A 22,227-nucleotide genomic window follows, 5' to 3' on the forward strand; every position below is an offset into this window, starting at 1 on the left:
TAGTTTTGTGCATTTCTGTTTGCATATTGTGTAAAATATTTAGTTTTGTGTATTTTGAGTCATTTTCATATTTTTGTTGTTTGGTGTATTTTTCTGAAATGTATGTTTTTGACATCACTGTGTGTGTTTTGTGCATTTCTGTTGTCGTTTTGTGTACTTATTATATAGTAGTATAAACATTGTTTCATTTTTTGTTTTATTTTACTCATTTAGCATATTTTTATTATAAATACCTTATGTGTGGTGAGGGTGTGTGTGTGTGTACCACGAAAAACAAACATTTTGCAACACCAAATAAGTTGCAACTCTCTCTCTCTAAATGGCTCTAAATGGCTCAGCATGTACATCCAAGCTGCGCATTTGGTTATATAGCAAGAGGTGAAAATATCAGCGTTTATAATACCGTATCCGCGGAGAATTTTTCAATTTTTGCCATTAGCTTTCAACACAGCCGTGGCCATTGCCCACCAATAACTTCCAGGTCCGTCCGGTCTAAACAGCAAACGGTCAAACAAACATGAAAATAAACATTTTGAAACGTAATCACCAAATAAGGAACAGTCAAAAAGTATGTTTCCTCAAAAGAAAAGTCCACAGGAGCTCAAAACTTGTGAAAGAGCCTTAAACTATCTTCTTCTCTCTCACTCGTGTGCTTGTGCAAAGGTCTGGTGCTACTCCAGGTCTTCATCGATTGGCTCTGGCTGCACACGTGACTCTAGCTTGCCATTGTGATTGCCTCTGGCATGCACCGGTGCGGAGCAGTGCAGTGAAATAGATATAGATGGTGCACTAGCGGCCCCTCACACCGAGGTCAAAAGCTGAATTGGTTTTACTTCCGGTGAACATGAATGTGCTGTTAGGATGAAATTAAATCTAAATAAACGTTTTTAAATCACCAAATAAGTCCAAAATAACAAATGCACACACTCGGGGTATGTGGAAGCCGTTAAAAAAGTTTCAGGTCCAACAGACACCGAGTCGGGGAGATATTCGTTCCACAAACACACACGCGCACATACACACACGCATACAGAACTTTCTTCCTTCCACAGTAAATCTAAAGCAGGACTTCAAGATCATCAGGATCTGCTAAGTGTTCTGATCATCCATACAGTTCATGTGTTCTGGAGTAAGGAAACATGGAAGCTGTGCCCCGCCTTTATCAGACCTTAGAAGGAGTCATTAACACCTCACGTGGTCAGTGACTCTACAGCATGGGAGATGCTGCTAGTTCATGGTGATACATACCATACATGCATATATTTTAATTTGTGCACCATGTAGGTTTATCACAACAACGAAGTCTCATCATCACTGTTTGCTCTACAAACGTGTTTTATCCTCACACAGACCAAGACATGGACATAATTCTTCATTTCCTGCCCTTTAGTATTCTGGAAGTCCTCATTGAAAAAACTGGACCATAAAACCTTTCATCAGGACCTGCTATCACTCACTTCTCCTAAAGTCAGAACAGAACTGAGGAAGAAAGCTTTTTTTTTTTTTAATTTTGCCACTTCCTCTGCAAAAAGAACTAAAACTCAATGAACGTGTCACTTTAGCTGCTTTTTAGAGGATGTTGAAGGCACTTTCTTCTGGTTTAACCATGTTAGCGTTTGATTTTGGAAATCTACATTTTTAAAGATTTATATCTCTTTAATCTTGTTTTATGTTTTCTGCTTTTTGCTGCCCATTCTAAGTAAACTATCCAAGTACTCATCTATCCATCCCTAAATAATACCGAAAACTTCAACTGTTCATAGAAGTGTGCATGTGAGCCCTGTATCTGTTGATCAATCTGCATGTGGATGCATGTGCCTTTGTGTGGCTGTGAGTAAAGGTGCCATCTGTGTGAGTGTGAGCGTGCAGAGCCACTCATTTACACAGCATTAGAGCTGAGAACCATCGACGGGTATCGACTGCTAGGCCTCTTCCAAACAAACGGCGATTGGAGTGGATCTCGCATGCGTTAATACCTGTCTGACTGCTTCTACACGTGCACGCAAGCACACGAGCAGCAACTTCCTGTGTGAGTGATGTACAGCCGACACACGTAGCTGATAGATGGCATTTCAGAACGAGCGAAGTACAGCTCGATCACACCCAGCGCTCACTCACACTGTGAAAGCCAAACAACGCTGAGCATTGATTTGCTATCCTTAAACCAAGACCTGAGTGATAACCAGCATTCTCAATCACACCCTCAAGGGAAAGCTTTTTACACCACGGAGCCAATGTGATCCTTCAGTGCAGCAATTGGTGTGAAATAGTGGAGCAACAAAAAAAGAGTTTCACTGACCTACCTTTGTCTTGTCTTTTGTATTCTGCTACGCAACATTTGTTAAAAGGATACAAGTTTTGGTACAGAGGAATAAGGGACTTCAGAGCTCGACTAGCGTTGATGGCAGTAGCGCGGACCATTGTTGGTAGGATCTTCATGTCCACTATGGCGCCGTCGAACAGTGGACCAAAGAACGGTACCTACACAGAACATAACAGACAGTAAATTAAAGGAAAGGCAGGAGTCACACAAAACACTTTCTCACTTGAAGCAGATTTAATCATTTATTTTATGACAGATGCATGTGGATGTGGAGTGTCTGTCTACTCTGATCAGCTGGGTATGCTGCTTGTTATATATTTCTAAATTGTTATAGACGTTCCAAGCATTGGGTGACTCCTCTAATTAGCAAACTGAGGCACACGCCCAAAAAAACAGAAGGGTAAAGGTAACTTTATGAATTTTCACCCTGTTTACAGACACAGGGACAGTCTCTTTATCAGGAACTGAGCCTTCTGACTTGTCCAAACATTAGCTTGTGGAATCCACCATGAACTAAAATGTCCCTTTTTTTATTGAGTTATCTGCAGACCAGGCCTCTGTTTCAATGGCTCAATGCCTGAATACATTTGCTATGAAAACATCTACAAAGGTAATATCTTATCTAACTTGTTTTGGGATTTCTTATAATTGATAATAATTGATTAATAATATTTTCCCTATAGAATGAATGAAAAACAATAAGATGAAGTCATTAGTGCGGCAGTATCCACGTTACAAAGAAAAAAACCCAGCTTTGGATTGTGTTTTTTCTTCCTTTTTAAATAGTTATGCCAACAGTGTTGTGGTATTAGATGGAGACATGAACCAGATCAGGGCAATTGAAATCTGCAGATCGTTGGTCATTCTGAACGTATTTCTGATTGGATCAACAGGGGCCTTGTGTACAAAGACTTACATGAAAAATGGCGTGACTGGATCCAAGCACCTATCCTTTGAACATACGAATCAGCATGGATGTGAGCGCCCCTCCCATCCTATCCACGCCCCCCATTAAAATATGACAATCATATTAAACTGAGAGCAGTACCGGAATTCCAGTCAGCGTGATCAGAAAACTACGGCTCTTACCATCAGTAACGCAGGAGAGAAGAAAATAAAATAATTAGACCGACAGAAACATCTATGTAAAGAGATGACTCAACAGTGAAGACACTTGAATTAATAAAGACACTCACAGTTTGTTAAACTGTTGACTTTATTTTTGTGTGTTGGTGTGTAAAGAAGTGGGAAACGGAAGAGAGGGAGAATACTACTACTACTACTACAACTGCTTCTCTCGTCTCCTTTTTCGGCATGTACAAAAAAATGTAAAAAAAAAAAAAAAAAAAAAAAAATGAATGTAACCATGTCGGAAATAAACTGAATAAATAAAAATAAAATAAAAAAATATTTCACTGCGCGGTTATCGTATCGATCCAAAAATGTAAAATTTCTTAATCATGTTTTTAATGGAAAAAACAGCAACTTGTAATTGCGCAAACATATGCATAGCATGTAAACACCTGGTCAGTATGTGTCAGTGAACCGCGTCAGACCTTGTTACACTACCTCACTCCTCAATGCATTTTAGCTTGGAAGTTGATTGCACTTTATTTTTATAAAACAATACTGGGCACTTTTATAGATGTATATGGTTACTTTAAAAAAAAATTTAAAAAAAAATTTAAGATCTTAACAGAATCAGAATCTGTTGTAAAAGCAAAAGTTAAACTTTTTTGAAAAAAGTAATTTGACTTTTTGATAAACATGCTTATGATATTTGCACTTTAATTACAGTTAGTTATCATTTACTTGTTCTCGCAAGTTTAAAAACAATGAAATAAATGGTATTTTTTATCATTTTGTACTTTAAAGATGAAATTTGTAATTATTGATATCGCAATATATCGCAATGTATATCATATTGTTTAGTATAGGAATAGGCCACATCATATCGTATCGTCAGATTCATGGCAATGCACACTCCCAACTACTACTACTACTAATAATAATAATTGTAAAATGTGACATTATCGAACAGGGACAGAGCAATATAACAGGAAACCCTTCTTTTTGGAAATGAATATAGGCACAGATCTATGTCGGCTTAATGTTGGTGTGTGAATGTGAGTGTGAATGAGCTGATATGTAAAGCACTTTGTGACCTCTGTCTATGAAAAGTATTATATAAATAAACATTACTTACTTTATTTTTTTAGCCTTTAGTTTTCATCTATTATCACCATTATTTTAAACATTACTCTATGGATCAATATCCAGCACTAACTCCTTTTATTTTCACACTTGTCTCGTTTTCTTATTGGGAATTTCTGTGTCTCAAGCAACGCTTATTACTCAGATCCATATCTTATAGATGACTGTTCTGAATGGGGGCGCACAAAAGGGTGCAACCTGGACATGTTGCCAGTCCACTGTAGGGCTTCAACCCAGACGAGCTAAAGTCCACCAGCATGACGTGATACTACAGGATTGTTTTTTGTTACATATCTTCTGCCACTTGGTCAGGTCATCGTTGCAAATGAGAATTTGTTCTAAATGATTTAATCGCTTAAATAAAAGTAAAAAATAATAAATAAAGGCTGTTTAAATGAAGAATCAATGATTTGTCTTTAGGAAAAACATTTACAGAATGAAACTATAATATTGACTCCCCAGTTAAGCTCTTTGTAAATATAGAAATAAAACAGAAAAAAAGAAAAAGACTTGTAACATCTTTAATATCTAAAATATCTAAAAAATTTAGTAATAATAATAATAACAATAAAAAAATCAATTTTATATTGTGCTTTTTTGGACACTCAAAGTCGCTTTACAGAATTAAGGGATTATTCTTTCATTCCATACTTAGTGGTGGTAAACTACTGTTGTAGCCATAGCTGCCCTGGGGCAGACTGACGGAAGCGAGACTGCCGAAGTGCGCCATCAACCCCTCCGACCACCACCAACAATCACTCACTACATTCATACTAGGCAATGTGGGTTAATTGCCTTGCCCAAGGACACAATGACAGATATAACCGGGGTGACTGTTCCCCACTGTGGCACCTGGAATCCTCAGTGGTCTCCCATCCACCTACTAACCAGGCCCAGACCTACTTAGCTTCTGAGATCTAACGGGATCAGGCAATGACAGGCTGGTATGGCCACACATACAAAAAAAGTTACTCTACTAGCTACTTTACTTTAGGTTTTGCTTTATTTTTATTATCATTTACTTGTCACAGTTGTACAAATGTTCTTTAGATGTATTTTTTTCTATTTGATGAATTTTTGCTGTTTGTGGTTTGGATTATGTCAGAACTTCCTGCTCATTGGTTGTTAAACACTTATGGCCCCTTAAAACTCAGGTGATAACAATTAATTAATGATGTTAAAGGATGCTTTACCAAAAGCCTAATAAAATGAAATTCTCTTTGTCAGGTTAAGTTGTTGGACAAATTTCCTTGGACGAGGAGAAGAGCTTGATCTTGTTCTTTTGATAGCAGTAGAAGGTACAACACCAAGAACCTGAAGAACTACTTTGATCATTTTCAGCTCTGAAACTGACACTGAAAACCCAGTGCTCTCTTCTTGATTGGTTAAACTTCTGCGGGTTAATATGGAGTGGGTTAATTTGTAGTTCTGCCATTCCAAAGAACTCAAAGTAGATTATATTGACAAAAACCATAAAGACAGTAACACAAGGGATAGAAAACATTTCTATTACCTCTGGCTTTTTGAGTATATGGATGGAATACATGTGGTTCTTCATGGGGTAAATGATGATCAGCACATCTCCAAACTCAGTAGGGATGATGCCTCTGCGGTAGTCTCTTGAATGTTCCGACCAAACAATGTGAACTTCATCATTACCCAGATGTCGGAGCTAAAGAGAGAAAATAAAGAGACATGACAGAATAATTACTCTAAATATTCTTTAGAGAACAACCTCACTATGAGCATCACACAACCCATGCAGGTTTCCATCATACACCGCCTGCCTGATTGTGGGTGTCTGGGTGACGGAGGTGACCCTTTGTGGGAAAGGCTGAGAGGAGCCTCTGAATGATGGAGCACAGGTTGGATGAGTGATGGAGCACAGTGTGCTTAACATTTGCTCAGAGAGCTCAGGTCAATGCTGGTACGATGTACATTTTAGGACATCCTGAGGCCTCTGAGTGAAGAATCAGGAATCAGGAAAACCTCTGACGTTTGTCAGACCAAACTGACTCATGTCTCAGCAAAACCTCTGTCAAATCTGACGGCCTCACTTTCAAAATAAGAATCAGACTCAATGGCCTTAAAACACGAATGGCCTATTATTTTGAAGGAACCGAAAGTACACAAGACAATTTTGAAGGAACCGAACGTACACAAGACGAAGTAAGATGAAAAGCCGTCCTTTCCTTTTATTTTTTAAAAGTTAAGATATATCAACATATTGTTTGGTTAATAAACACATAGTAAAACGAAACATTGATACATCATAATCTTTAAAATTAAATAGATAAAACAGCAACTTTCAAAATACACATACAGAAATACACATGACGTCATCAATATGTGCTGCTTCGGATAGGAGAGTAAGTTGTTTTAAGGCCTGAGGCCGTTGAGCCTGATGACTTTTATTTTGAAGCCTGAGGTCTTGCCATTTGATGTTGCTTGTTTTGACAAGTGACGCCGTGTAATTTGGCAGCGTTTGGTTAGACATGTGAGGCCGTTAGATTTGACAAAAGTTTTCCTGAGGATGTGCTAAAATGTACACCATATGCTGGAGCAGCTCTTTGCTTAGCCTGATCAAATATTGTAAAGGTGTGGCCTTTCACTGACCCTCTAAAGGTGTTTTTGTGGTATTTGCAGCAAGACGGGAGCACATATAATAAATTATGGAAGTTTGAGAGAGAATCTCTATGAATTTGAGATGATTACATCCAACAGATGTTAGAAGACGAGGGAATACCTCAATATATCCTGAACCATTTCTGCCCTGCAGCAGTGCATCATCAAACAAAGCTTATAAAGGTGGAACGAGGCGCCAAAAGTTCCCAAAGAAAGCTTTCTTTCTTGTTTCACTTACAAAGAGATACTGGGCTAGTTGTACAAATCAAATATGAACCAGAGGTTGAACCAGAGCCACTTCTGCCGCCTCCGCTCTCTGGAACTCACTCTCACAACCCATCAAAAACACAGACTCGTTACAGAACTTTAAAACACTTCTCAAAACCAAACCACCTTTTCAAACTTGCTTTTCCTTAATCTTTCTTTTACTTTTATTGTTATTTCTTTATTTCTTAATTTCTTAATTTTTTCTGTATCCTGTAAAACTTTGAGTCCCCCCAAAAAAAAACGCTATATAAAATTGATGCATTATAGTTATTCAGAATCAGAAGTTCCAAAAAGTTCAAGGAATTTAACTTGGTAGTTACCGCGAAAAGACACACATCAACACACACCGGCTGCCGTTTTTGGCGCCATCATTATTATTATTAGAAATAATTCGTCAGCGCATTTGGTAGCAACTACACTATTTTCTAACTAATTAAGTAACTAAACGCAACACACAACAAGATATTGTGTAATTGCTGACACAGTCATGTTATAGCAGTGCCGTTCCTCCTTGTGATTTTCTTAGTCGTAACTTTTTTGTATAAATTGCAAGGTGTTGTTCTTAGTTTTTGGTTGTTTTTTTTTTTACTAAGATTGATATTGTTTCTCATTTGATTTAATTGCTCCATTAGTTACATTTTCTAAATAAATTGTTAGGCTTTTACACCATTCCAACTGGTCATGTTACTCCTCTTTTACTCCTAGACCTAGACCAAAGGGGTCATAACATAAGTAGGGGCTTGTTTGGGATATCTTTAAAAGGGTCCCAAAGAAGCTGGATAATTATTAATTTAAACAGTGTCTTAAGAAACACAGAGATTGGCGTGGGGATTTAAGATGAGAAAAAAATGTCATTTTTAGAAGAGTCTGGCAGATATATGTATATACACTGTATATATATATATATAAATATATATATATATATATATATATATATATTAGAGACACGTCCCCTGATTATGTCAACAGGAGAGAGCTCAAAGACAGAAAGAACCTGTCGTACAAGATGAATTTAAGACTTAGACATCGTTGCTCGTTTGGGTGATTTATTGCTCAATGATAAAATGAGATGATAGGAGGGGACACCTGGATCAAAGCCTGTGTGCAGACTGATGTAAATGTGAATGAAAGCCTTTGTAGATGAGTGTTTGTGTCAGGTTTAACAGCTTTAATGTCCTGTTTGTGTGTGTAAGTGTAAGAGACTATGCATTTGTGATGGGGGCCTTTGGCTGATCAGGGAGACGAATGGTGTCAGACCAGGCACACGTAATCCAATCAGGGGCCTGAAGCGATGTGATAGGCCACGATGCAGGAAGTGTGATCAGATTAAAAGAACATTATGGCCATGTGCGGAGGGCTGAATGCCTCGGGGTTGACAGGTGTGCACACACACACACACATACACACACGCATGCACGGCTGCAATAAAACCAGCCTGTCTGGACAATGATACAAGCTGCGCCGCATGAGCAAACACAGAAGTAATGGTACCAAAGACTTATTGAAAACACCCACTGTGTGTGTGTGTGTGTGTCTCTGTGCGTACGCTCATTCTCAAGCTAGAAGGTGAAGGAGGAAAAAAGGATATATGAATGTGAGGGAATTGAATTTCTATCCCTTCAAAGAAAGATAAAAAGCTAAACATTGTGTTTGTGCCAATAACTTTTTTTTAGTAGTTGCCGTGTGTGTGTGTGTGTGTGTGTGTGTGTGTGTGTGCGTGTGTGTGCGCGTGTGTGCAGGGAGTTGCTACTGATGTGTCAACAGTTGATAAGGAACTAAAAATCAAAAATCAAACACAGAAACCAAACTCAAATGAAACCCTTGTAGTTTAAATATTAAGATGGTAAATTGTCAGGATCCAAGACATTTGCTAAAGGACAGCGCAGGATGTCCAACAATCCTCACTTGTTGAATTTAAACACAGCCCTGTCATCACAAATTTTACACAAAGGTCTGAGGAATCGTCTCCTTTACAAAGACTGATTTTAGACAAATATCCTTACATGCACGTCACACCATAAAGTTATTATTTCCTCCAAATTAGATAGAACAGGCATTAATGGCAGCTGGATTTGAGGAATCACTCACCATCTTCAGTACTTTTTAAGTGAGCTCTGGATTATATTTTATATTCTGGAATACATTCTATATCTATATTTTATAAGGCACTTTACACCTTTTAATCACACTGTAAAACAAAAGGATCTGATTTATATAAAACATTGCTGTGTCGAGAAGCTTTAAATATGCTCAGTTCTCCAACAGGTTGTGGTTGTGTTACTTTCTTGGTGAGGTTGTGTTACGTTCTCAGTGAGCTTGCGTTACCTTCTTGGTGAGGTTGTGGTCCTGATCGTGGGGCATTCGCGTGGAGACGTGGTAGATAACCTCCGTGGTAGAAGTTGCGTAGTAGGGCGTGGTTTGACCAGTGCTGCGATTTCTCTGAAGTCCTCCCATGAAGCCACAGTGGGTGGCGAGGTCCACCTTAATGGCACATATCATAAACATGAAGCATTTTCAGCTGAACCAGAACATTTACACAATAGACCAGGGTTCTCGCCAGCGCTGTTGAGGGTAGGGGCCCCATACGTTGTAATCGTAGGAGAATTTTTTGTTGTTCTTTCCTTTCTTATTCATTACATCATAATAATTGTTGCACACTTGCACAGAAAAGGGACTTCCAGGTGTGCACAGGTTGTTCAAACCCTCCTTTTAATCTGCATAAGCCAGAAATGCATACATCAGCCGCACCGTCTATTTAATACAGGCAATTTGCTTGTATGCTCCAGTCTTTACCTGAGGACCCAGAGGACCCCTGCCGCCACTTAGCTGCCCCCAATGTTACCTGTGTGTTTTTTTTTTTTTTTTTTTTTTTTTCTAAAAAAAAAAAAAAAAAAAAAAAAAAAAATGTTACCTGTGTGTATCCTCCGCTTGGTAACTGTAATTACCATCTAATATAAACAGTGCTTTAACCAGATGTAGCGTGTAGCATCACATGAAGCTGCTTCTCATGTTCATAACTCACAACTGATTATTCTACATGTGGGCGCACGGATGTGAAAACCTGTTGAAACGTGTTCGGGCTTAAAGAGACATTGGCTTCATTCGGGTCGGACGGGTTCGGGCCGGGTCTACTGAAGCTCTACTGTGTGCATCCTTTGCGCACATGTTTGTGTGCGGGGATGGATCCATTCTAGTGCACCAGTCCATCGAATGTGTAATCAAACATGTACCCTGCACCTGCAAGTCTGACACGCAGACGGTGCCAGATAGTGAAGCACGCCTGACCACTGTAGCTTCACTCACACCACACCTGCCACTACACCTAACTATTTTAATTAGGTAAGTTTAATGCAAGTTAGGCAGGCAGGTACACATGCAATGGGCTGGTGCGCATTAATTTAGAATAAGATGTTATTTCTTGTCTCTACAGTATGTATTAGTGGAGGACCTATACAAAGCATGACCTTCACCAATTCAACAAATAACTTTTTGCTTTAAAGTAAGGCTGGAACAAAGATTAAAAAAAAAAAAACAACAACAAAAAAAAAAAACAACTTTACTTCACAAAATTTGGCCGTCTGAGAGTTATAAATTTCAAGATTTTCTGCACCGGTAGCGCTCCATTGCGCACCACACAATCCCCCTATGCTGTGAAAAATTCCTGGTGAGAACCCTGTATACAGGTAAACATTGACCTGTATTCTAGTAGCTCTATCACAGCTGTTAATGCACGGTAAGGGATTCAATCCCATGTGCTTTACCTCCCAACCCAGTCCAGAGACAAAGTCCTCATAAGCGTGGCTGCCTGCTGTGTTGGTTAAGATGGAGTGTTTGTCTTCTTGGCCTTCAGCCACGTAAAATACAGCAATTTTATGGGTCTCTCGGCTAAAGACAAACAGAAGAAAAAACTATTAATGAGGGGCACATTGTTATGACACAGTTAACAGACGTTGTAATTTGACAAAAAGAACATGAAAGTTAACGTTTCCATTTTTCTCACCACTGCCGTGAGTCCAGATTCTTCAGCTCTCGAAGCAGCTTCTCATTCTTACGCAGCAGGTGGAAGTTGCTCCTATCGGTCAGAGATATAAATCATCAGTCAAGTGTTGAGGAAATGCTTCTCTAGTGATGCCATTTGAGGCCACAACATAATCACGACATTTTTTCTGTCTCGAGATGACTCTCAAGCTTGTATGTTTGTAAAATGAGACAAAAATTTGAGATCTGACTCCTTATTTTAGCAGCAAATGTGAATTAAATACCAGTATTTTATTTTAATAATCTATTTATCTTCTACAGCCACATATCCTGTACTGCAGTGATGGTCAGCTACTGTGTCCTTGAACTCTTTGCACATTTCTTGCAGCAAAAGACCGCTGCCATCACCCTGCGGTTTTTTGGACTTACGCACATGGGAGAATAGAGCCCTAAAGGTTTAGGGGTATTGAAACGTGTGCAAACGTCACTCCACGCACTAATAAGGCGTACAATCCCCAGGGAATCAGGACTGCACGTCTTCTGCACATCACAATGCACCCTCAATCCATTTGGCGTGTTTCCCTCTGATGAAAATGTAAAATAGGCGGATCTCATAAGGGGCGCAAAAAATGGGAGGGGGAAATGCAAATAAATCAATGCAGTGAGCGCAATGCATTTTTCCTAAATGTCCTAAATCTAAGAACTTAGATGTATACATAAGAAAAAATTATCACATCAAAATATAAAATCATTAACTTAATCTTAAACGGTTTCTAAGAAAAGCTGTCCCCTATGAAGATACATCAAAGTAAAAAAAAAACGGCACAAGGGCAATAACTCCAGAAAAAATATTTGTGCGCTTCTCATTTTCGAACTCCATCAAGGTATTGATACCCTGAAGCCACACACCGAATTTGGTTATCCTATCTTGAACAGTTTTTGAGAAAAGCTGTCCCCTTTAACGTGGACGGACCTATGTCCCCCTTCCAAACTTTGTGGGCGGGGGATAATAAAACAATAGTCAATATTTAATAGCCACTGAATAAAAAAATGCAGAGTAAAGTATGTTTGAGGAAGAGAAAATGCTGCGCACCCGCAGCAGTGCGTGTGAAGTCTGGTGTGGCTGTGGTGGAGAGAGAGGATGCTGTGCGCAATATAGACGCACCGCTCCAGTGATGTTTTTAACGCCAAACTGCATAATTTACGCAGTGATGGCACAATGTTCACATATGAAAGTGTGGTGACACAGCACTACTCAGGAGCTCAGACCTGCACTGGATGATGGTCAGTAGATCATCTTCAAATGGTGCGGACTGATTGACAGACTGTGTTGCTGAATTAACTCAGATTAAAAAAAAAATTATTTTGTTTTCTAAATTAATAAATGTTTGTGCAGCAGACAGAGAAGACCATCTGCCTCCAATTTAATGTCACTGTGTGCTTCTGTGCACTCGCATCTCCACATTGAATGAGCAAAACACTCATTTAAATAGGGCGGTCTACTTGTTGCAATCTTAGGGGTCTATTCTCCCGTCTGGACTTAAGCGCTTCTGCAGTTACGCTCTTCTCTCCTATGCGTATTCTCCAGTCAAGGCTGCTGACACGCCCACCGCGCGTAAGGAGCCACAAAGCACGTATGTGTGAATGAAGGCGGGCTGAAGGAAAGGAGGTGGTGATGTCATTTTTTTGGGGCTGTCTAGAAATGACAGAACCTGGAGTTTTCCCAACGCTTGTAAATGTCATTAAAATCTGTGAAAATGATAACGTTCACTTTTAATTTGAAACGCCTTCATTGATAAACAATATAACAGGTTGATTTGATCAGATCATAGAACAGATTTGCAGTGTGACTGAGTGACAGTTAAAATACTTTTCCTTGATCGTCATCACATTCATCATCAACATCATCATCATCATCATCATTGTAAAGTGTGACCGTGTTAGATGTGCTGAAGATATGAGGAAATAAAGCGGCTGCAGAGCGTCCTGCTTTAATACAGAGGGATGTTTGCAGTGAAACAGAACTATTGGCTTCCATAATACGCAGTTTTAAATATAAATTGTTTAAAGTGACCTGAGCTGAGCCTCATTAAAATATGTGTGGTAACAGTTTGTGGTCCATCCTCATCTGCATATGACAGCTTGTTTCACTCTGTAGTGGATCAAACTGTGACTTTACGTTGGACATAGTATGAAAATAGCACACAGCCAAAAACAGCACCGCTGCGTGGCTTTTTGGACTTACGCACATGATAGAATAGAACCCTTAGAAAATACTGGAGCTCATGTCAAATTGCACACATCCTCAAGGTCGCATTTTATAGACACTGGCCACTAAATATTTATTTAGCACTTTACATGATGTTTTTTAATTCAGAATTAGTTATTCCAAATAATATTAATAAAATTAAAGTGTTCTGCTTCGTGTTTACATGGAAATAGTAATTCCGAATTGAGGTTTACATGGGAAACATTATTATTTGGCTTCATTGAATTCCGGTTGGGGTTGGGAAGGGTTCTGATTGGTCGGGGGGATGTGAAGTATCACGTCTATCAGGTAAAAACACACAATAAACCTTTTCTTTTCAGCTCCAACATAGAAGACCACATGTGAACTCTTTTCACTTTTACTGTATTTTGATTGTAGTTTAGAAACAGCAGTTCAACAGAAACATACCGTTTCACTTTGGTCCGCTGAGCAGGAGAAGAGAGATAGAAGTCCGTACTTTGGTCAATCAAAGCCAGCAGTTAATGCAACAGCTGCTTTACCTCCACTATACCGGACGTTGAGTGAAAAATGATCCGTGCATCATTAGTGAAGCTCTGGTGCTTCATATCTCCACAAAGCCCGTTCCGTGTGTGTGTAATAAGTATGTGTGTCCGTGTGAATATGTCTCCGTCCATCCACTCTTTTCATTATATTTGTGTCTTTTAAGGCTCTTGTTAAAAAAATAGTCTCGGCTCGAGTCCGGGCGGCCAATTTGGATTATGTCGTCACCAACACGTCATCGCGGCAAATCGCGCATGAGCAGAATGACCGGAATTAACTTAACGCAGAATTAAGAGTTTACAAGATAGATAAATTATTTAATTCAGAATTAAAATTGGAATAAACCAGCCACCTAATTTGGATTTAACTTTATTTTTTAATTACATTTTGCATTTGGAATTAGGTGTTTACAAGGTCAGTTTAAAAAGGATTTAACTTCTGAATTAAAGAGGAATTAAAGCTCCCATGTAAACATGGCCACTGTCTTTGAAACATCAATGAAAATGAGGGTTTTGAGACCTTTAACTGTCACCAATAGTAAATGAAGGGAATGGATCACATGGTACTGAAAGTCTTGCGAGTGAAATCCAGCATCACCTCACAATGGCCGCAGCTCGTGGATCTGGCAGTGAAGCTCACATTACCTATGAACAACCAAGGTGCAGTTTTTCTGTCAGCTCCGTTAACCGTGCAGTCCCTGCAGCTGGCTGGAATAATACACTGTACATTTGGAGAGAGGGGAGTCCAGAACCTGGGGGCCACAACCCTCAAACTGTCCCTTTGAACTGCGCTCAGCTCGAGATGTCCCAACAACCAACAGCCTGAACCGAATACTGCAGTTTCACAACCAGAGCTCAGAGCAGGCTGATAATGATGCATCCTTCTTTCCTCTCTTAGAGAAGGAAAAAAGAGAAAGAGATGAGGATGAAGGGAGGGAGGGAGGAGAGCAATTTGCTCTTTATTAAACTGATACTGGGTAATGGCCTCATTCTTTGCTCTCAAAGACTCCATTTACACCCTGGATAATAGGGGAAGCATAATGGGACTCCCACACACACACACACACCTGAGGGTGACTGTTAGTATCTTCGTGTGTGTAATGCGTCACCTGAATACCTGGAGAGACATAAGAGGCCAATAACAGGTAATTAGACTATTTACTCGTCTCTTTCACCCACATCTGTCAATTTTCTTTTTCCTTTTTCACACCCAACTTTATTTTCTGTTCTGTGATCCTGTTCTGGCCATTGATTCTTGTTCATAGCCGCACACCTTTTCATTCAGGCCGTCTCTTCATCTACATCAGTCTCATTCACTCTGCTTTCTGATTGGCCACTTCACCTTCACTCACACTCTTCTTCAATTCCTGCCTTTTATTCCAGCTCTAAATGATGTGAGTTTAATCAATAGAGCACTATACGCATTATCACACACATGGTGTGTTAAGAAATCTATTATGCAGGCTGAAAGCAGAAAGTGTAATTTGGTGGTAAAGCATAAAAAGGGATGAGCGTCCATTAGCTGGCAGACCCATTTAAAGTGATACCCTGACATTGTGTGTTCTGGCCTGGAGTTATTGAGAAGATGAAATCCTGAAGTGTGTGAATGGAAAATTGAGGTTACTAAAGAGTTAAAAATACTTTGTGGAGTTTGAGGTAATTTTTTTGTTCTTTGTCTCATTTGCATCAAACAAGCTTTTGGTTTTTTTTGTAATGAGAAAGCTCTCATAACTGCTGCAGAAGGACAAAAACTAATGAATAGAAACCTGACGTGTTCGGTTAATGAAGAGGGTTTTTCATTCTTGTGTAACCGTTGCTGGTTTGATTAAGAAGAGCTTTCTCCCCTAAAATATACAGTCCCCTCCAAAAGCATTGGAACAGCAAGGTCAATTCCTTTGTTTTTGTTGTATACTGAAGACATCAAAACATGAATATGAGACAAAAGTTCAGAATTCCAGCTTTTATTTCATGGTATTTACATCTAGATGTGTTAAACAACTCAGGATAGAGCACATTTTGTTTGAGCCCACCCACTTTTTAAGTGAGCAAAAGTATTGGAACATGTGACAGGTGGGTGTTTCTAGTTGCTCAGGTGTTGCCTTTTAGATTGATTGCTTAAACAATAAATAGTTCTTGTTTTTGGCTTTGGGGTTCACCTGTGAAAACTGCATTTGCTGTTAAGCAAAGATGAAGACCAGAGAGCTGTCTATGGGAGAAAAGCAAACCATTTTGAAGCTGAGAGAAGAGGGAAAATAGATCAGAGCTATTGCATAAGCATTGGGTATAGCCAATACAACAATTTGGAATGTCCTGAAAAAGAAAGAAACTACTGGTGTACTGAGCAACAAATATCGAACAGGTCGGCCAAGGGTATCAACAGCAGTTGATGACAGAAACATTGTGAGAGCTGTGAAGAAACACCCAAAGACAACTGCCAACCTCCACAGGGCAGGGGTGAAGGTATCACGATCCACTGTCAAAGACTTCGAGAGAAGAAATATAGAGGCCATACCACAAGATGCAAACCACTCATCAGCAAAAAGAATCGGAAGGTCAGATTACATTTTGCAAAGAAGTACAAAGATGAGCCACAAAGGTTTTGGAACAAAGATTTATGGACTGATGAAACCATATAGAGAAAGAAAAGATCTGCTTATGGTCCAAAACACACAAGCTCATCTGCGAAGCATGGTGGAGGTAATGCCATGGCTTGGGCTTGCATGGCTGCATCTGGAATGGGATCACTAGTCTTTATTGATGATGTAACTCATGATAGTAGCAGCAGAATGAATTCTGAAGTCGACAAAACCATTTTGTCTGGCAATTTACAGAAAAATGCATCCAAACTAATCTGCCAAAACAACAAAGGACTTCATCAGGGTGGAAAAGTGGATGGTCTTAGAGTGGCCAAGTCAATCACCGGACCTTCAACTACAACATGCATTTTACCTCCTGAAGAGGAGACTGAATGGAAAAACCCCACGAAACAAACAAGAACTAAAAGGGGCTGCAGTAAAGGCCTGGAAAAGCATTTCAAATGAAGAAGGCAACAGTCTGGTGAAGTCAACGGGTCACAGGTTTGATGCAGTTATTGCAAGTAAGGGTTAGGCCACCAAATACTAAATACTCTTCACTTTGCTTTAATTTAATAATGTTCCAATACTTTTGCTCACTTGAAAAGTGGGTGGGTTAAAACAAAATGTGCTCTGTCCTGAGTTGTTCAACACATCTAGATGTAAATACCATGATATAAAAGCTGGAATTCTGAACTTTTGTTTCATATTCATGATTTGATCTGAAACCCAAATGTCTTCAGTATACAACAAAAACAAAGGAAATTACCTTGCCGTTCCAATACTTTTGGAAGGGACTGTAAGAGGGTTGAAATCCCCATGTTAGATATCAGTAAAATGACAAAACACCAAAAATAAAGCATACAATTTATTATTTGTGAATAATTTATTCCAAACATTAAATGGAATTGCACTGATAGCCATTAGTAATGGAAAACAGCCTGACCAAGAAAAGCTATGCCTGGTTAGCACTTGGATGGGAGACCTCTAGAGCATGTGAGCAATCCATTTAAGGGGCACACTTGGGTCCTTTCTGTTTGGAGTTTGCATGTTCTCTCTGTGCTTGTGTGGGTTTTCTCCAGGGACTCCGGCTTCCTCCCACAAGCCATAAACATGACTGTTAGGTTGATTGGAGTTTCTAGAGCAAAGTTTTTCAACCACTGTTCCACAGCACACTTGTGGTCTAAAAAACAATTTTGAAAACTAATTAATTATTGTCTGTAAATATGCTATTGTGCTGCTGTGAGCCCCTCCCCCTTCACAAAGCTTGACAGCAGCTCCTGATCTCAGCTGCTGGTCAGAGAGGGGTTAAATCTCAGTTAGCAGGACACAGAACTCAGTTTCTGGAATAAACATCTGTAGCACTTATTTGCCAGTCACTCTCATTGCGTACAGCTTCTTTCTCCCACACACTGGTGTACTAGCTGTGAACCCAACAGCAGTTAAAGGGGCCACGCAACCCACACACTCTGATAACACCCTCACCACTATGGATGTGTGCGCCATGTGATTTTTGCTCACTATGGGCTCTATCCTTCAGTCTGGACTTAATCAATTTTTATGCACCTGCAGTTACGCGCCTCTCTCCTGCACGTACACTCCTGACACGTCCACTGACCAAAGTGCATAGTCTGTGAACGAAGGCGATCGGAAGCAAAGGAGGTGGACTGGGCCATGATGTCATTTTTTTTGGGGCTGTCTAGAAATCACAAAACATGGAGTTTTCCTAACGCCTGTAAATGTCATTGAAACCCTTGAAAATTATCATGCACACTTTTAATTTGAAACTCCTTTGTTTAAAAAACATAGTAACAGGTTGATTAAGATCAGATTAGTGATCAGATTTCTGTAGGGTGAGGATCAGCTGCATTTTTCTGTCTGAGCTACAGTTAAAATCTCTCCTTTTCCCCCATCATACTAATGACAGATTAACGTTTGTTTGTGTGAAAAGCCTGATTTTATTAACTTCTTACATTTCTACAGAAATGATCAGTGCGCATTAATCATCATCTGTCATCAATGTTTTACTTGTTATTTACTCTCATAGTGGATCAAACTGTGGCTTTGCGTTGTACACAGTGTTAAAATAGTTGACCATCAGTCTGCGAGCGTGAACAGAATTTTTTGAACTGCAGCAGCCGAGGCGCACACCTCGGGTGCACACACACCTGATCAGCTCCACGACGCTGCTCTCACCCCCTACCAGGTAAAGGAGTGGACGGCACGGGTAAAATATAATGTAATGCAACACATTTTGTCCCATGTAGAACTGGTAAATGTGAACATATTAATAATGCTGATGGTCAAACTTTTGGCGTAGCCAGAAACAGCGCCACTGCGCAGCTTTTCAGACTTTGACGTGTGGGAGAGTAGAGCCCTATAAGTACTGCATGTGTACTTTGCTGCACTTTAGGACTGCTCTTACTCTGAGGAGGAACAGATGATGATCTTGTGACTCTTTGTGAAACACAGCCATAAGTGATTTCTAATAAAAACACTTTATAAGAATGACTGTAAATTCTTAATTGCACTTTTTATTAGAAAGAAGAAATATGAAAGATCAAAAAATGTTTGTCTTTGTGTTTCATTTAAAATTCCTATTCAAGACACTTTGATAAGAATTACTGTATATTGTTGATATAAGCTACAAAGTTTTATTTTTTTGCATTTTTGGTTGGTGGTGTGCTTTGGGATTTTTTTTTTACTAAAAGATGTACCTTGGTTCAAAAAAGGTGGAAAAACACTGCTCTAGATTGCCTGTAGGAGTGTGTGTGTGTGCGTGCGTGTGCGCGTGTGCGTGTGCGCGTGTGCGTGTGTGTGAGTGTGAGTGTGAGTGTGAGTATGTGTGTGTGACCAAAGAAAGCTGGAGATGGGCACCAGCAGGGCCTCCGTGACCCTGCATTTTCTTAATTGAATGCACAACAACTAAAAAAGAAGGTGTTAAACTCTATTTCTATCACACAGTAGCCACCATTTTATATTTCCTTAAAGATAAATTAAATAAATTTAAAGAAAAAAAACAACCAACCTCAGGTGAATTACTGCCATTCCAAGGACATTAATGATATTTGGTTTGTTACAGAAAAACATAAAATATATCAATTTTATTAGTTAGTTATGCTCTTCTCCACTACGTTTTCCCCCTTACTCTCTTCTTTCCTGTCTTTGATTGGCTACAGTGCCATATTCTCTCTTTCCAATGAATCCAGCCATTCATTTAGTTTTTTACCCATTTGTTAACACACTATTATATTTTTGAGACCCATGAATTACACCTGAGCCAATTAAATTGGTCTAATAGAGATTGGTACATGAGCTGTACAAGCATAGAAAGCATCTGCATAACACACTACATAATACTAAGAGGTGGTCAGAAAGAACACATACGGTAATTCTAGAAAATTAGGAGTGAGTAACACGAGTGAATCACTCCAAACTCAAACCCTTTCAGTCAGTTTGAAGGTTTTCGGCTGTTTTTAGGGCTCTAGCTGTGACAGCCGCTACTAAATCATCCATAGTGACACCTTATTAAATATAGAAGCACTAACCATTTGGAAACCCTGTATATTATTCACTTTACCTGCACAGTTTTCCACCATAATAAATAACAATTAAAACTAAATCTACAACTGGGACTTTATCGCATTAATCACAGAAAAATAAATGGTGCACAAAAAAAACACAATTTCCACTTCTGTGGAATGTTCTGTAATAAGTGCTGTTTTTTATTCTAATACACAAAAACACACTTGTTTTAGAAATTGCCTTAAAATCCAGAAAAAAGCATTAATATATAGCTTACTTAAATTTAAGTTTGAGTTTTGTGAACAATGAAATCGTAATATTCTTTATTCATATTGCACATTATGTTAGCACTCAGTGATGAAAATAATAAACACTCTTTTGTTAAAGCTTTTATGTTTTGGTTTTTTTTTTTTTTTTAATTCAGTCATATACCAAAATCCATTTAAATTGAAAAACATTGCTTCTTGAGTCAAAAATTGTTAGGCCATTAATTTAGATTAATCAAGGTTAATTAAATTACAATTTCTCCAATTAATTTTATCCATTTATTTTTTTTCTTATCGAGTCCCACCATCAATAAAAACCTTTGATGCATTGTTCCTAATTTCATTGGACTTCAAGATGTTGTATGTGAATGATCCCTAATGATAACACAGGATGATCCTCCACTCCTACCAAGGGGTCTGTGAAGAGAGTTACTACCGTCTAAAACTTTTTTGACTCAAGTGCCCCATTTCTTTTACTTTTGAATGGAAGTACCCCTTATGTCCAACTACTACATTTTGCTCAGAATACTGTGAAAAAACAACTATAGAGCATAATGATGGAATGAATGAGCAATAACCATTTTTAAAGAATCTCATTTTGTAAATAAGTGAAATGAAACAGTATTTAGTGGCTCCTGAATAGATTTATTTCTATAGTTTTTATCATTTCCAGTCATCTCCCTCCCTGATGTGGGACCAAGACTGACCTTTGTATTTTCATGTTCTAATCAAGATAATTTCTATCACCATTTTGTGTTTTGTGTGTGTGTGTGTCTGTGTGTGTGTATTTTGTTTGTCTGTTCTTTTTAATATTCAGTACATTTTTCTCTTATTGTGTGTGATTTTGCTGTCATTTTTGTGTTGTTGGTATTATTTAAATTATTCTATCTCAGTGTGTTTTTTTGTTTCGTTTGGTTGTTTCTTATGACGTTTTGTATGTTTCTCTGTTATTTTTGTGTCCTTTGTAGTGAACTTGTGTGTTTTTCTCTCATTTAGTGTGTCTTTGATGTCGTTCTGTGTGTTGCTGGTAATAGTAAGTATTTTTCTCTCTTAGTGTGTGTGTTTTTGGTCTCATTTTGTGTATTTTGTTGTTGTTGTTTGTCTGTTATTTTTATTATTAAGTATATTTTTCTCTTATTTTGTGTGTTTTTGTTGTTTTGTGAGTTGCTGGTAATATTTAGTACGATAATCATTTTTAACTAAAAATAAACATTATAAAACCCCATATTTTTAATGCTTTCATTTGTTAATTTTCCTCCTCCTCTCAAGTACCCCCTGTAGTGCCATCACGTTGATAAACACTGCTATAAACTAAACTAAAATGTTGGGCTATCAATGTGCACAAGAAAATTAGTGCTTCATCTTTATGGGAATTCCCTGACCGAGAGCATCCTCAAAGTGTGTGTGTGTTCTGACCTTTTCTCCCAGGAGTTCAGTCCCAGGATGTTGATGAACAGCCTGCAGTAGTAAAACGCTGACTGCGGGCCGTCGGTGACGGGTTCAGTCTGCTGCATGGCCCTCATGTTTAACCCCTCGCCTCGCTGCAAGAAGTCAGTTTACAGCCCGTCAACTGCACGGCAAACGTTTACATCACAGATATTCATCGTCATTCATTAAAGCAGGTCAAACAGCTGCTGTTTCAGAGTGAATGATTTAACATAATAACCAGTGATGAACAGAGTCATGG

General features: G+C 38.8%; 1 protein-coding gene and 1 pseudogene across 13 annotated transcripts in view; both read right to left on the minus strand.

Moving 5' to 3' along the window:
- The window catches only part of ralgapa1 (Ral GTPase activating protein catalytic subunit alpha 1), a 129,677-nt gene that overhangs the window by 42,981 nt on the left and 64,469 nt on the right, over positions 1 to 22,227 (minus strand). For all 13 annotated transcript variants that reach the window (XR_003673696.1, XM_028442562.1, XM_028442572.1 and 10 more), the window contains 6 exons: positions 21,957 to 22,081; positions 11,430 to 11,501; positions 11,191 to 11,314; positions 9,755 to 9,910; positions 6,051 to 6,209; positions 2,354 to 2,481 (listed from right to left, as the gene is read on the minus strand). Coding sequence is in view for 12 of the 13 variants with exons in the window: in XM_028442562.1 (XP_028298363.1) it covers positions 2,354 to 2,481; positions 6,051 to 6,209; positions 9,755 to 9,910; positions 11,191 to 11,314; positions 11,430 to 11,501; positions 21,957 to 22,081 (764 nt within the window). In the remaining variant the exon portion in view is untranslated. The remainder of the gene's footprint in view (positions 1 to 2,353; positions 2,482 to 6,050; positions 6,210 to 9,754; positions 9,911 to 11,190; positions 11,315 to 11,429; positions 11,502 to 21,956; positions 22,082 to 22,227) is intronic.
- Positions 5,378 to 5,495, minus strand: LOC114460669 (uncharacterized; annotated as a pseudogene).

The sequence above is a fragment of the Gouania willdenowi genome, unplaced genomic scaffold (assembly GCF_900634775.1).
Source record: "Gouania willdenowi unplaced genomic scaffold, fGouWil2.1 scaffold_55_arrow_ctg1, whole genome shotgun sequence".
Lineage (NCBI taxonomy): Eukaryota > Metazoa > Chordata > Actinopteri > Blenniiformes > Gobiesocidae > Gouania > Gouania willdenowi.